Source organism: Bos indicus, chromosome 2, assembly GCF_029378745.1.
Source record: "Bos indicus isolate NIAB-ARS_2022 breed Sahiwal x Tharparkar chromosome 2, NIAB-ARS_B.indTharparkar_mat_pri_1.0, whole genome shotgun sequence".
In the NCBI taxonomy this organism is placed as follows: domain Eukaryota; kingdom Metazoa; phylum Chordata; class Mammalia; order Artiodactyla; family Bovidae; genus Bos; species Bos indicus.
Window position 1 is genome coordinate 34,100,667 of NC_091761.1, and position 15,888 is coordinate 34,116,554.

Here is a 15,888-nt window from a genome sequence, read left to right on the forward strand (position 1 = left end):
CAATATACCAGATACTGTTCCAGGTGCTGGGGATATGGACTTAAATGAGACATACGCAGTCCCTGTTTCCATAAATCATACTTTATAATGGAATAAGAAACAGTTTTCTAAGTTACTTATACAAAAGATGTGGCACCCCACTCCAGTACTCTTGCCTGGAAAATCCCATGGATGGAGGAGCCTGGTAGGCTGCAGTCCATGGGGTCGCTAAGAGTCGGACACGACTGAGCGACTTCGCTTTCACTTTTCACTTTCATGCACTGGAGAAGGAAATGGCAACCCACTCCAGTGTTCTTGCCTGGAGAATCCCAGGGACGGGGGAGCCTGGTGGCTGCCGTCTATGGGGTCACACAGAGTCGGACACGACTGAAGTGACTTAGCATAGCATAGCATATACAAAAGAAAAAACAGATAATTACCAAATCATTAGACCAAAGAGTATATTATGATTTTATGTTGTATTATTTATGAAGTAGCTTAATTTTGCTCAGTAGTTAGAAATACACACGATATATATGAACATATATATCGTGTGTATATATATATGTATAGTGTGTATATATATATAATAGTGTTTACATATTTATGTGTATATATAGACAAATATTTTTACTATGTGATATTAAAAAGCCCTAAAGAATTACAAAATTGATGTTAATAAACTTGTGTGCAAGTGAACCATGGGAAGTAAAGTGCCTTCCATGTTTGTGGAAGGTCTTTTTGTTTCACCCCAAAACAAATGCTGTGTGGTGTCATAAGTTTGAAATGGCCACAAAGTGAAAAGCTCAAGAGGCTCCCCCTTGTCTCTGAAATCATTTAGGGATTTGAGGGGATTCATTCAGCCAAAGATGGTCAATCCAGTTTTCAAAAGCCAGGAGTAATTCCATGATTTGTCCACTAGCAGTTTCCTCGGTTCCTACTGTCATTTTTTTCTCTTTCCACAGCAGAGTTTAATTGTATAAGGAAAATTCCCTCTCAATAGGAAGCATCTTGATTTTGCTTTAGTACTCTGGAGGGAGCTAAATGATACTACTTGCTTGCAATATCAAGATTATAGTTGTTTGGGTTTTTTTGCATTTATTTATTATGGCTCAGCTGTTATTTCTATAGCATAACTCTAATGCCAATCTGCTACTTCTAAAGGAACTTCAGGTCAAATTTACAAACAATGATGGGGCCAAGTGTCTCCCTTATCCCTCCAGGATAAGCCAGACTCCAGTGCAGATCACACCTTATGATGAGTTCCCTTTCAAGACCACATGGGACCATTTCCATCCACAACAACATTCTAGACTTGAACTCTGAAATGGCTACAGTCTTGATTTTTTTGTTTCCTGGGAAATTTTGGTCTCCATATATCAAGGGATATTTGAAAGAGCAGCCTTGCAGATCACAAAAGACCTTGTTACATCCATCCTCTAAAGTAGAGGGTAACTACCCATCTTACAGCTGTGTACTAGTTTAGGAAAAAGGCTAGAAGATTGGCTCAAAAGTATCTTCCAACTCTCGTGACACAGACAATATGTCTGGCTGCATTGCTTTCTTTTTTTGTGGGGGTGGTTGTTGGGGCAGAGCAACAAGTTATATACAACATATTTCTTTCTAAGATATTTTGGTGCCTTTTTAGAAGTCTAATTCGATTTTTCAAATTCTAATTCTTTGAACAATAGCAATCCTAGGTGAAGAATACATGTGTAATAGCTGTGTAATAACGCACCTATCACATACATCTACCTAATATTCACAAAACCTCCTCTTTACTTTCCTTATTATATGCCATGACTGTGACTGTCTTTAAGTGTCTATTTCAGAATGGCTTAGGCACTAGTTTATCCAAATTCCTCCTGCCTGTGGACTTACATTGGCTGGCGAAGGTCAAGCACTTTATAAAAAGAATAAAGACCCTTCTGAAAAGAAAAAAAAAAACATGGCACTAATTAATTGTCTTTCATTCTTTTCACCCTCCCTGGTGTCCTGACAGGATCCTCTTAAATTTGGGGCTTTCCTTCTTTCAACCAAAGTGGATGATGATAGATGTTGCCCTAGATATGTGGGCTCTTAAAAGGCAGGGAGCAGGGTTAGGGTTTCCGAGCCTCTTTTTTTTAAGTTTTTAAATTAATTAATTTATTTTTGGCTGCACTGGGTCTTTGTTGCTGTGCCTGGACTTTCTCTAGTTGCGTATAGTGGGGGCTTCTCATTGCAGTGGCTTCTTTTGTTGCAGAGCGCGGGCTCCAGGGCTCCTGGGCTCAGTAGTTGCAGTATGCAGGCTTGATTGCCCAGAAGCACATGGAATCTTCCTGGCTCTTGCTCAGTCGCTATGTGTCTGACTCTTTCTGACCTCATGGACTGTAGCTTGCCAGGCTCCTCTTTCCATTGGGTTTTCCAGGCAAGAATACTGGAGTGAGCTGCCAGTTCCTTCTCCAGGGGATCTTTCTGACCCAGAGATCAAATCCATGTCCCCTGCATTAGCAGGCGGGTTCTTAACCACTTAACCAGGGAAGTCCTCTATGCTTCTTTCAAAAGTTGGATAGAGGTTACAATCTCCATCTGGGATTCAGTATTCTTACATTCTCACTACCCCTACCAGCAGTCAGGGTACTCCTGACAAACTCATTCCAAACAAGTAGGGCTCACTTCTCCTGTCCTCAGAAAATCCAATCAGGGGTTCAGGAATTTAAATATTGTTTGCTGATCTGTACATCTTATTAGGAGAGTCTAATCATTTTTTAGCCAGTCTTGATGCCCAGAACAAAGTTAGCTGTGATTATTCACGTGGTAGGAGCTGCTGTGGGCAGAATTGTGCCCTCCTCAACCCATGAATTCAGAGGTTGAAGCCACAACCACCTCTGTGACTGTACCTGGAGGTGTGTCTTTAGGAGGTAATCAAGGTTAAATGAGATCATCAGAGCAGGCCCCAGTCTGGTGGGCCCAAGGCCTTAGAAGAAGAAGAAAAATGAGGTCTCTGTCCATGTGAGGACACTGTGAAGAGGTCACACTCAGCAATCTCAGAAATAAACTCTCATCAGAGACCAAATGCTGGCACATTGACCATAGACTTCAAATTTCTAGAAATATGATAAAATACTTTTTTTTTACTTTAGCCACTCGGTCTACGGTGCTTTGTCAAGCTGGCCTGCACCGATTAATACAGGAGACTGGGCTCTGGAGCCTGACACTTACTGAATCCTGGCTCCTTCATGTCTCTGGATGTGTGACTTTCACCAGGTACCTGCCCATTCTATGCCTCAAATTACTCCTCTGTGAAATGGGGATAATAATATTACTTATCATCGGGATTATTTTTAGGATTAAATGATTTAACATTAGTAAAGCACAAAATAAATTGCCTATTATTATTATAAACCCCAAATATGCATAATATATACCTATGAATATTATCAAATCATCTTGTCTAAAGACAAACTCCAAAGTCAGAACAGTTGTCTTCAGGAAATTCTCCATACACAGCATGTATTTTCTCCTTATTCTTTAAGATAGGTTAATCAAAAATGATACTTTAGGAAATTTTCTTTATAGCATCAGTCTCTGACAGATTGTACTTCAGAAGGGCAAAACTCTTGTTTTTCTTCATAACCCACAAAAGGATTTAAGAAAACACTCAGTGCTTGTCGGTTGAAGGGAAAAAAGGCCAGATGAAAGAAATAGAGGGAAAGAGAAAAGAATGATCAGAATATTTTATTAAATTTCTAAAAAATCTCCAGAAATTCAAAATACATGAATGTAGGCTGACATTAAAGCATATGTACATCTCATGTAGAATGCACAGCAAGAGAAAAAAATGGCAAGATCACAAGTTAAAGAAAAACTACCACCAAATTTGCATTTTCACTAATGCAGTCTTATGTGTGACTTTGTATCACTGAAATAAGTGGCTTACTTCCTAAAGGTGATGGTCAGATAGGAAATCATCACACTTACGATTAGCATAATACTTAATATTATATTGGCTTTTTAGATAAAATTTAGTCATCACAAAAGAATTACTCACTGTGTTCATATTAAAAATAAAAATACTGTGTCAGAATGTAAAAACTGTTCCAAACCTTTCAAAATGTCAAACCACTGAAGTGTATTTAGGCATATCTCTACTAGAGACCCCACTTGGTTTTCAAAATAAAAATAGCAGCTCTTTATATTGTATAAAACCTTGCACTTCATTGCAATCTGCATTCTGTTTAGAATTTCAAAGTATGTAAGTATATTCAGGTTAATCTCTATTAGGAACCCCTATTTGTTTTCAAAACACCAATGACAGCTATGTATACTGTATAAAAGCTTGCATGGCACTATTGCTTACTTTCTGATACTTTTGTTCACAGAGTCTGAGAATTTATCACAAGAAGATGGTCTCGAAGTCAAAGAGCCACTCCTTTTAGCCACGGATCAGCCAAATCTGGAGGTCTTGGACATAGAGAACAGTTCATTGGAATCGTCTTTTGCAGATTCTTCTATAGTTTCAGGTACTTGGCGCACACACATACTTTACTGCACTAATTAACTACTTCCAGAAAAATCAATTGTTGCATTGATAACATTAGGATCTATTAAACAGAGGGAGGAAATTTGGGCTTTGGGGTTTTGTATTTGTATTCAGATAATATTTCTGGAGGATATTAAATGAAAATTATTGCTCTTTGTGGCTAAAAATCTTTTAAAGCTAATGCAATATTAATATGTTATAAATATGAACACACTCAGTTCTAATTTTATTTTATAAACATGTCCATGGTTCTTGTCATATGATAAGTATCATAAGTGCATCCCATGATTTTCAAAGTACTTTCAAATACATGAATTAGTTTGACTCATCCAAAGTTCCGAGAATTAAATGAAGGTATTACCTTTTCCCTTTTTTACAGATTAGGGTGTCACAGAAAGGTTAGGCCGGACTGTAGAAACCAAAACCAAGGTTGTAGAAAGGAAGATGAATGGGTGCTAAACAGGAGTTTGCTTGAATTTCAGTAACTAATTGGTGTGGGTACTAGATACCACCATATCCACCTCTTTTGATATGAAACAGGCTTGGAAGAATGAAACAAATTTAACCATTTCCCCTCCCTAGTTTTCTCATAATAGGAGAAGCCTTCTCTCCTTCCCCTCTGCCACCCCAAATGGCCATGTTCATTTTTCACTAGAAATAGTTGCTGGAAGTCTGTGGTGTACTAGTAAATGCTTACCAAGTGGCCCTATAGGGAAAAGAAAAAGCCTTGATGTTTAGGATATGCCATCTTCATGGTGTAAATACTTTTACCACGGCTATTTTCAAGCGTCCACATAATGTCACTGAACACTGAGTTGGGAATAGATGTGCAGTGCATTATTTGCCATTTATTACATGGAGACGATAGACTTAAATAGCCTCAGATTCACTGATGATTGTAAAATCTACAAAAATGATTAGAAAATTAAGAGTTTTACATATTCATTACCTTTGTTTTAATATAATTTAGTTAGTAAGTCCATATCATTTAATTTGTAAAGATGCTTGTGCTTAACATTAATAAAATTCCACAAAATTCCAGAAAATTTAACAGTTGTTCCTGTGGGCCCGTATAAGCTGACTCTATCACACTACCGCAAAATACACTGTTTTCACCTCAGAAAAAGTAATATAGCTGCGTTGTAGGAAATTTGGAAAACAGAAAACAAAGGAAAAAACCACTCCCCCTTTCCCAATAAAATACATTACTCTTCATATTTGGGTATTTGTTCTTCTCATTTTTTTACATACCTGGATGTCTATATACAATGGCATTTCTCCTGTATTTATTAAATATTCTTCTACAGCACGATTCTTAACAATTGAATAACAATTCCATCTGTTGGATGCTTTTTAGTTAATTAACCACCTTTTGAATATTTAGGATGTTTCCAAATTTCTACATCATGAGTAATGCTGCACTAAGTCTTTTTGTATTTATATCTCAGTTTAATTCTTTTTAAATTTATGTTTTATTTTTTAAAATTTACTGTATTGAAGTATAATTGATTTACAGTGTTGTCTCAATATCTGCTTACAGCAAAGTAATTCAGTTATATATATATATATTCTTTTTCATATTCTTTCCCTTATGGTTTGTTTATTACAGGGTATTGACTATATTTCTTTGTGCTATACAGTGGGGCCTTGTTCATCCATTCTCTATGTAATAATTTGTGTCTGCTAACCCCAAGCTCTCAATTCATCTGTCTCCCCACTCAGTTTAATTCTTAAAGACATATTACCTAATTGAAATTTCTGGATCAAATGATTTCTACAGTTTCAAGGCACTTGATATTTAATGCCATATTTTACTCCAGGAAATTGTACCAAACAATATAGGGGAATACTTACTGTCCTGAAGGCTCTTGTACATGAGTGGGCAATGCTGTTTTTAAACTTAACCAATTTGCTATGTTACTACCTGAATTTGAGTTTTTAATTTCCAATGAAAAACATATTTACAAGTTCATTCTTTTTGTTGTTGTTGCTTATTGCCTATTTTTCTTTTAGGGCATTTATATTCTTCTTGCTGGTTTAGGTGAATTAGCTAAATATATAGGGTAACAATCCTTTGTCATAAATAGTACCAAGGTCTTTTATAGCTTGCCTGCAATTTAGCCTTGTTTATTTAAGATGTTGGGTTTTTTAGTGGGATATTCTGAAGCATTAATGTGCTTATTAGTCACCTGGAGGAGGGGTCTTATTGAAATGCAGACATTGATTCATAGGTTCTGTGAGGAGCCTGAGATTCTGTCCTATTCACTTGTTCCCAGGTGATGCTGCTACAGCTGGTCTTGGACCACAATTTAATGTACAGAATAGCAAACCTGAATTCTAGAGAATCTTTTTTTTTTTTTTCATTTCAGCAGCTGTGCTTTCTTTCAGAAATCATGGTTGTATAGGAATGCCAAAATTACTACCTGAATGTGGATTTTTCATGTTTTAATAAACTTCCTTGTTAGGCTGCCTGACATCTCTGTGGGTTACTGGCTATTTTCTAAATTCACACTAGAAAGAATTAAACCCAGGACTGAGGCTGATAGTCAATCTTCATCTCAAATGAAGGGTTTTCATCAAACTTGCCAGCCTAATGCATCTTGTCAGCCTGCAGTATCTGTGGAACATTCAGAGTCTCAGCAAGGACAAAAATAAATGCAAAACTTTTTTTTTCTTTGATCTGTTTTCTGGGACTTCCCTGATGATCCAGTGGTTAGGACTCCAAGAGTCCACTTCAGCAGGGCTTGAGTTCAATCCCTAGTCAGGGAACAAGGATTCCACAGCCATGCATGGTGCAGCCTTAAAAAAAAAAAAAAATCTGTTTTCTTACTATTTAATATAAAACATAAATTTGCATCATGTGAAAAAATCTGGATTTTACAATAATGGTCTTGAGGGACAGGAAAGGGTTTGTTTTCCTTCTTGGGGTCCCCTCCCTCCCTTTCTTTCACTTCTTCCTTTTAACAAATCTTTATTAAACTCCTGTTGTGTGCCAGGCATGCACTGTTCAGTTCAGCATGTCAATATTGTGATGGAACAAAATAGAAGAGGCTTCTGCCCCAGTGGAGCTTTCCATGATGGGCATGCCAGCCAAGCAGTAGTCACTCTGTCACTGCACAAAGTGCTGTGGAAGAAAAGTACAGGCTGTTAAGACGTGTGCTAGTCTGAGGACATGTACAACAAACCGTACCATAATCTGAGGACTCCATCCTGTTCAAGACTTCAACAGCTACTAGGCTGTGAGGTTCTTGTGCTGTCTGAACTTCTCCTGTGGACTTGCTAACAGGTTCATCCAATCCATTCTGGCAACCGATCTACGAAAGTGTAATGCCTTTTGCTTCAGGCCTTGACACTGCTCCTGGTAGATGTAGATCCTCCCAGTTATTTGTTTCTTTGTTGTTGTTCTTCAGAACTAAGAATTACTGATGTAAATGACTTTTACATTAAGAATCATTACCCCCAAAGAAGTTATTGGAATTCTTTTGACAGAAGTTTTTGTTGCAAGATTAACTGTAGAAGGATTTTGCCTACATTGTTATTCTTTGGCAAACTTAACAATCAGGATAAATATGAAAGTATTCAATATTGAAAATATTCAATAATACTAATTTACATAATTTTGTGCATCTTACTGATATTGATAATGTATAATCTTTAGCTTGAATTTCAGTACATCAGGTTAAGATTCCAAGTACAGTTACCAAGGTAGCATTGAAAGAAACTTATTACTTAAGCCACACACATTCTATAAATATGAGATTTCATATGCAAAAAGAAAAAATGTGGCTTGAATTATTTCTAATTTTAAATTAGACTTCTCTAAGTTTTATTTCCAAATCAATTTCTAAAGTATTTTTTTTTCAGTGCCCAATAGTCTTTGTGGATACAAATGATAAATATTTATAGTTTTCAGGCAAAGATTCTTTATATATTGTTTTTAACCTTTTGTACTCCTTAACACTCCTGTCAGGTAAGACACTAGCGTTAGTAACAGTGGCCCACCGTGAAACTAATTTTAATCACAGCTCTCCTTCAGCCTGGGGGTGATAGATCAGAATTCCCGAGTGGGCAGTCCTGGACAGTCAGTTTTGTTATGCCTCCGCATCAGGGGTTGGCATTTCTTCTTCCTTTCTCCTTTCAACTGCTTCCCTTTAAAAAGTGGTTAATAATTAAGATAGACCCACACTAATGCAATAATCTGTTTTTTCCCACACTAATACAATAATTTCTAAAGGATATTTGAATAGTTTTCAGACTATTCATAGAATTTCATGCTGGATGTAATAGTTCTGCTTTCTTTAGTCACTGGTCATTTCCTAACAAGAAACTATTGGGAAACTTTGATGTTTCTCTGGATCACATGTCCCTAGAAAATATCAGAGGGACACAAAGCCCACATTCATTTTCTTCGATTAAAAATAATTTAACTATAGAAAATATACAGTTATCTGGTATATGTTAAGTTTATAGGCTTATGGTAAAATTGCTTATGCAATCATTTTTAATTTCTACTGTTAACTTTGTTAAAACAATTAAGTGGTTATTTTACTTATTTAAAAGTTGACTTTTTTAATACACTATTTTATAAATTAGTGCCCTGTAATTAGATAAAAACAAAGCAAATGAGATTTAAAACTAAATAATAAAATTTATTGTGTTTGGGATGAACTTACATTTACGCAGAGTTCCGCAGATAATCCCCCAAACTTCTTTTACCATTCTTCGCTAGATTTCCCTGTTACTAAACTAGAAAATGCAAATTCCACAGATTGGACAGCAGAGGGCGCTTTGACATTTATAAAGAGAGTAGAATGTCACTGTTCCCGGGTGGACGATTATAATGTAACAGGATGAGTGTGCCATGTGTGAATACACAGTGCGCATGACTGTGAGTGCATGTGTATATTTTGATTTATATATTCGTTCACGTGAAGATTTTAAAATTCCACCCCAGCTAATGAGCTTACCAACCTGCTTGTTTTCAGACTTTAATACCTTCTTTTTCATATTCCCCCATATGTTCCACTCCTTAGGTTTATCCGGTGACATTATGCTTTGGAATATATTGTGGATATATTTTGCATAGATCATGTTCTGTAGGAGGGGTTTAAAAATTGACCTTTATAAAACAGCCTCCTTCTTTCTGGCCCAATCTGTTAGAGCATTCTTTTTGTTGTTGTTTTGTTTTGCCTTTTTATAGACCAAAGTCCAATCTCAGACTTGGTCTATAGTAATCTCTGTAAAAATGCCACAAAATTTATCCTTGCACTTGCAGACCAGAATAATGTTCTTTAGTACTAACCTCTAGAAATTTCGAGATTTTTAGAATCTCTAGAAATACGTACCACATAGCACTTGAGAGCTTAGTGGGAAAGATAATTGATACAGCAGTCTTCAGTAATACTGTGAGAGATCACCCATACTATTATGGGATTGCTCTGAATTTAGATAGCTCTCCTTTACATCTCTATCACTTCTAAATTTAGTTATATTAATTATTGGGAACTAGAAATACTAGTACAGAAATCCAAGAGGCAAATATTATTTTGACTTGAGAAAGAGAGAAAGAGTTTGTTACAACTGCTGTTTTGTGTTTGTTAAAAGAAAATCTAGGATTGTATTTTGTTTGAAACCCACCGAGAGACATCTAGGTTAGTTATACGACCCCCAATTGCATAATAATTCTAGGAGGATTACTGTTCATATCTCAGGAGTGAGAATATCAGTATTTTGATGGGGAAAAAACCTCTCTGCTGTGCAGCTAAAATGAGTTGGATTTATTTTCATGATTTTTATATGGCTACAAGCTTAAAGTTTTTTCAGCAGAGTTTCAACAAATGTGATTTTAATTTGAGCATTAGACGTTATCTTCTCTATTTGAATAGGACTAGAAGCTGAGAATAAGTTCTGGCCAAGTGCTGGGGTACTGTCCTCACCCTCAGAGAGTTTATAATCCAGTTCAAGAAAACAAGTTTTGTGCCCCTAAACACAGACAGTAATCTGTCTCTAGGAAAAGAGAATACGTTAGAGAAGCCTGGGAAGACTTACCACAGAGGAGGATTGGAAGGCAGTTCATCTGCACTTTGAAGGTCCTGTGTTGGGTTTGTAAACAGAAGTGGCAGCCGACACTTCCCGTTGTATGGATAGCATAAGCAAAAGTGCAGGTATAAAGAAGGTTCAAAATGTGCTTTAGGGGGTATTCATAATGGAGGAGGTTATACATAATCTCTCTACCTTCTACTCAATTTTGCTAGAAACCTAAGGCTGCTAAAAAATAAAGTTTATAAAAATTTATCCAGGTATAATTAACACATGGGCAGAGGAGTCCAGTGGGTAATACAGTCCATGGGGTCGCAGAGAGTTGGCCACGACCGAGTGGCTGAGCATGCTCCCACATATTAAACAGAGGAAAATCCAGTCGTATTAATAATAAACATAGCAAAATACTGTGAAAAATGTGGGTAGGGAAACAGTTGGATTCCAGAGGAGCATTTATGAAGGAGCCGGTGGGAGGTAAGATTTCTAGGATCAATGAAAGTTAGCAGGTTTCTTTTACTATGATTTTTACAAAGACTTGTCCTGAGGCAAAAAACAAAAAAACCCTCTTACATGTTTATCATTTAGACAATTATGGACTATTAGCCCAAACCATGTGTGATGATTTCAGATGGTGTTTGTAGGAGAGTGTTTCATTACAGAGATTTATCCATCAGGATGCTGGAACGGGTTCCTTCTGGCTTGCAGGAGCCCAGCGTGTAAATCTCTTCCCAGCTCCACTGGGTGACATCATGCTGGTAGCTTGAAATCAGTCATGGTGGGGAATATGAACACCGTCAATGTTGGCAAGCACTTTTATTTTATTTTTGAACTAGATCTTTGTCTTATTAAATTAGATCAAATAGAACTTACAAATCAAGCCGTCAAGTCAATGTGGCAAACACTTTTAAATTGTCACTTTCTTTTTTCCTCCCCAAAAGCTACTACTGAATATTTACCAGGATTTGCCTTTTTTTATCGTTTTAAAGAATTTATTTTTTGATGTGGACCATCTTTAAAGTCTTTATTGAATTTTTTACAATATTGCTTATGTTTTATGTTTTTGGTTTTTTTGGCCACGAGGTAGGTGGAATCTTAGCTCCCCAACCAGGGATCAAACCCTCACCCTCTGCATTAGAAGGCAACATCTTAACCACTGGACCTCCAGGAAAGTCCCTACCAGGATACCTTTAAATGCACCTCTCTCCATACTTTCCTCAGATCCACATAACTTGAATAGCTTTTCCTGAAGGGTACCTACCAACCAAAGAGGTTTCCACTTCCCATCTATCTTGCATGTATTCCTACACTCTGCATTGCCAAGACTTACTTCCCATGTGGTCATCATGCTTATCACTCATAACGGACTCTGCTCTCAGACTTTTTACCTGTTACTGACAAGCAGTGAATGAATGGGTCACTCTAGTGGGTATGACTATCCCTACAACCCTGTACTTGAATTACTGTCTTTCTCTTTAAGACTCAAGTCCAAAGGCTAAAGGGCATAGATGACACAATTTAAGCCAACATCAATATACACAATTCTAATTTAATTCTGGCTGAAACACTTCAGCAGAGTGAATTCTATAAACAGGAGCAGAGGCGCTCGGTGGATAGCCATGTGGGCCTGTGGCTCTAGGAGATTTTTTTTTTTTTTCCTTTGGGGAACTCATTTCCTAGAAGCTTGGATCCAGGAGAGAATATGCAAGGTGGGTGGAGGTGGCTTCTCTCCATTCTGCGGGAACACATGTTCCCTGGCACAGAGAGCAGAATCTGACAGACCAAAATGTAAGCGTGTGTGTGTGCGCGCGCACACGCACACACAAATCCATATACATAGAGCTGAAAATAAAAGTCATCTATCTCCTTTCAGAAAAGATAGTTATTTCAAAAGAAAAGGAGATTGGTATTATTAGTAGTATGACAGTAAGCACACTTGTAAAGAGCCTGAGTCCTGCGTGAGCGCACATACGTACACGTGTGTTTGAAGCTTGGGATGGTCTTTGCTGTTCCAGACTTTGGGGATTATGCAACTAGAGAGAAGGAGGGGATAGTTGAAGAAGTAAAGCTAATGTGCGTCGAGAGGTCAGAACTAGAATAGATACACCATTACCTGGCAGGTGAAATCAGACTATTTGCATACTTTATAAACACTACCTCTCAGGAGAACCATTGGTTTTGCTGGTGCCCTTTCTCAGTCGCGCTGAGGCTCTGGCCCCATCCCTAATGTGATGCAAAAACCACGTTCCAGCAAAGAGAAGGAAAGGCTGAGGCAAGGGGTAAGACAGGAAGAATCTTCTATGAAATTATAAATGCATCTTAAGCTGAAATTAGGAGGAACACCACCTGGTAGGGATGGAAGTAAGCACCAATTGGTGTTTTACCTAATGAAGCTCAGTTCTTAGGCTGAATAAACAATATATTTATCAACTCATTGTTAATATAGCATTTTTCCAGCAGAGGGCAAACTTTACATTGAAATAGATCTGAAAAGGCCTTCAAGGAGGAGGGTTTTTTTCATTTGAAATTTAAAAAAAAAAAGAATTTTTTTTTGGCTTCCAAATGGTTTAAAAATATTTTAAAGTATTTAAAGTTCCATAGGATATTAAATATATAATTTCTCAGATTCAGGTTAGTATTTCTGTCTTATTAGTAAACTATTCAAGATGTGATTGTAAAATGAGGCAGTTTTTTTTTTTTCTCCCATGTTTTATAGACTGGTCTTAGACACTATTATTATAGGAAAAGCTGTTCTTTATCATGTTGTTTACAAAATTATTATCAAAAATCCTGTCTTTTAACAGAATAAATATTGTTTTTCTTCATTCCAGCAGTTTTATAGGAATAACTGCTTTTCTTTAAACAGAAATTACCAGCATATTCTAATCCATTTCATACCTACCTTTGATATTTTTCCTAAAGGAAATGACACCTATCTAAAAGTTAATTAAGCTTGTTATGTAATCTAACTCTAATATTCAAAGCTCATGTAAACAGCCACTCCATGAGAATTTAAGATTTCTTTCTCTTAAAGATTTATTTATTTGATCTAAGAGAATCATTCTCATAATAAAAGAGAAAGTAGAAATTGCTGTCTATATTTTTAAAAGGTAAAAAGGATAAGTCACTTGTTAGCAGTGGCTGAGCTCAGATCTGGAGACTAATTTGTTTGACTCCACAGCACATTTTCATGGGAATGCCCAGTCTCCAATGCACTATTTATCTGAGCTATTTTAAAATCATAGACACATGACTTTAGTCATTAGGACATAAATCCAGATTGATACTGTGAAAAGTACAAAGAATGACTCATGATAATCCTATATAATCAACTGCAGGAACTCTTGGTTTATAAATTCAATAGGTTGGTTTGATTTTTTCATCATATAACACTTTTTTGATCTGACTTTTTGGTGTGCATGTGTGTGTGTTACATGATTTTTTTAGGTAAATGCATGAAGAAAATCTCTGGAGAAAGCATTCTCAATGTTATCAAGAAACAAAATATTTTCTTTAATTATTAGGGTTATTTCCTTTAGTACTTTTGTTTCTATGAAAGAAAAAATATATCAAATGCATAAGAAATTGCTGCTGAGGAAACAAAATTATTTTTGTGTTGAAAAACTGGAGATTTATATAGCCTTAAAATGACAAAGATATATACCTCTCTGTGTTCACTTTCATTTTAATAATGATGTCTAGCAGAATTACCACAATTCATTTTATCCAAGAAGGATAGAAATGTTCCTCTTTTATTTGTGTGCAGAGAATATTTAGAACTTAGTATAGATGTTTAATCAACTGTACTCCTATATAAAATTTAAAAAAAAAAGACAATATGGATGTTTAAAAGTAAAGTAAATGAAAATTTGTGGATGAAATCAGAAATGTTAGTTAGCAAAATAAATAATCTCTAACTTTTTTCCCTGGCAAGATAAGCTACTTCAAGATTGTTAGAAAAACTGACATTATAATGCAAATGTTTGTATGCTTAAAAAAAAATCATTCCAGTTAACTCTATGGATATAGTATTGTTCACTTGTTTACAAAGCTTTTAACAGATCATCAGCATGCTTAGCATTGGGCAAAAAAACGCTGAATGAAATATTAGACTTGGATTCAGAAAATGGGATTCCCAGCTCTGTTCCATTCTAGCTGTGTGATATGGATATATCATTTACCCTCTCTGAGACTTGGTTTCTCACCTATGAAACTGAGGTGATAATAGGTATCTACCACAGAGGATGCTGAGAGCTTAAAATATCATTTACATCTGTGTAAGCACTGAGCTCAGTGTCCTCTGACACATTGTGGATTTGTTTACTAAACCAAAATAATCCAGATAATAAACTTAATTAATAATATCCTATTTTGGTAGTATTTTTCTTTAATAGTCATATATTATTCATGCACGCTGCATTAAGCAGCTCTCTCAAACCTTATATATGCTAGAAGAAAGCTTGGGGAAAATCCTGACTTTACAAATACATGGAGTATGTTTAAGATAATGATTTAACTACTAGTGATTAGAAAATGAAATGAAAATCAAGTATAATTTTCATCTGGATTATATTCAGTGAAAAACTTAAAGATACAGTGTTTCATTTCAGATAATCAGTCAGTTCAGTTATTTGTTAGTATTTTTCAGTGTTTTTGGCATTGTCTTCAGTTCTCTATACAACATTTAAAACAAGTAAAATGCGTGTCAAAATTCACTTTTTTTGCCTTAAAAATCTTGATTTATCTTTCTAGATCTAGAATTATCCTTGCAATGACATTTTCCCCACCTCATTTTACACCTTGCCTTTTCCTTACAACTCATATTCTCTTTCATCAGTACATCTGCCCAAAACGCTCTTCTACTTGACAGTTCTATCCCACACTCGCCTCTGAGCTCCTAACAAGGCATACCTCTGGGAATTGCAAAGTGCCATATTTAAAATCTCTCAGTGAGATATACAGGTTTTCCCGTGTGATCATAAGGGATTCCTCAAATCTGAGTTTCAGAGCTAATCTATGACAACTGATAAGCACAGTATTTTCACATGAGTATATTTGTGTTGTGCTAATATACTTAAACAGTATGCAAGTCCATTGAGGATTTTTTTTTTATAAATTTCTTATCTGCTTTCTTTTAACTTTTAAGAAAGCTATCTCATATATTTAATTTGTATTGGCTGTAATTCCATTACGTTTCCCAAGCTAAGTAGGCTTATCCAAGCTGGAAGGGAGATGTCACAGCCACATTTCACAGATGCTCAATGGAATAGTAGTCGGCAATAAAAAGGAACAAATTACTGATATAAATAACAACGTGAATGCATCTTGAAGGTCTTATTCTAAATTAATGA

The 15,888-nt window shown here is 36.1% G+C and overlaps 1 protein-coding gene across 1 annotated transcript in view; it reads left to right on the forward strand.

The window, feature by feature from the left end:
• The window catches only part of IFIH1 (interferon induced with helicase C domain 1), a 55,850-nt gene that overhangs the window by 8,339 nt on the left and 31,623 nt on the right, over nucleotides 1-15,888 (forward strand). The window contains exon 3 of the mRNA XM_019971816.2: nucleotides 4,341-4,481. Within this exon, the coding sequence (XP_019827375.2) occupies nucleotides 4,341-4,481 (141 nt within the window). The remainder of the gene's footprint in view (nucleotides 1-4,340; nucleotides 4,482-15,888) is intronic.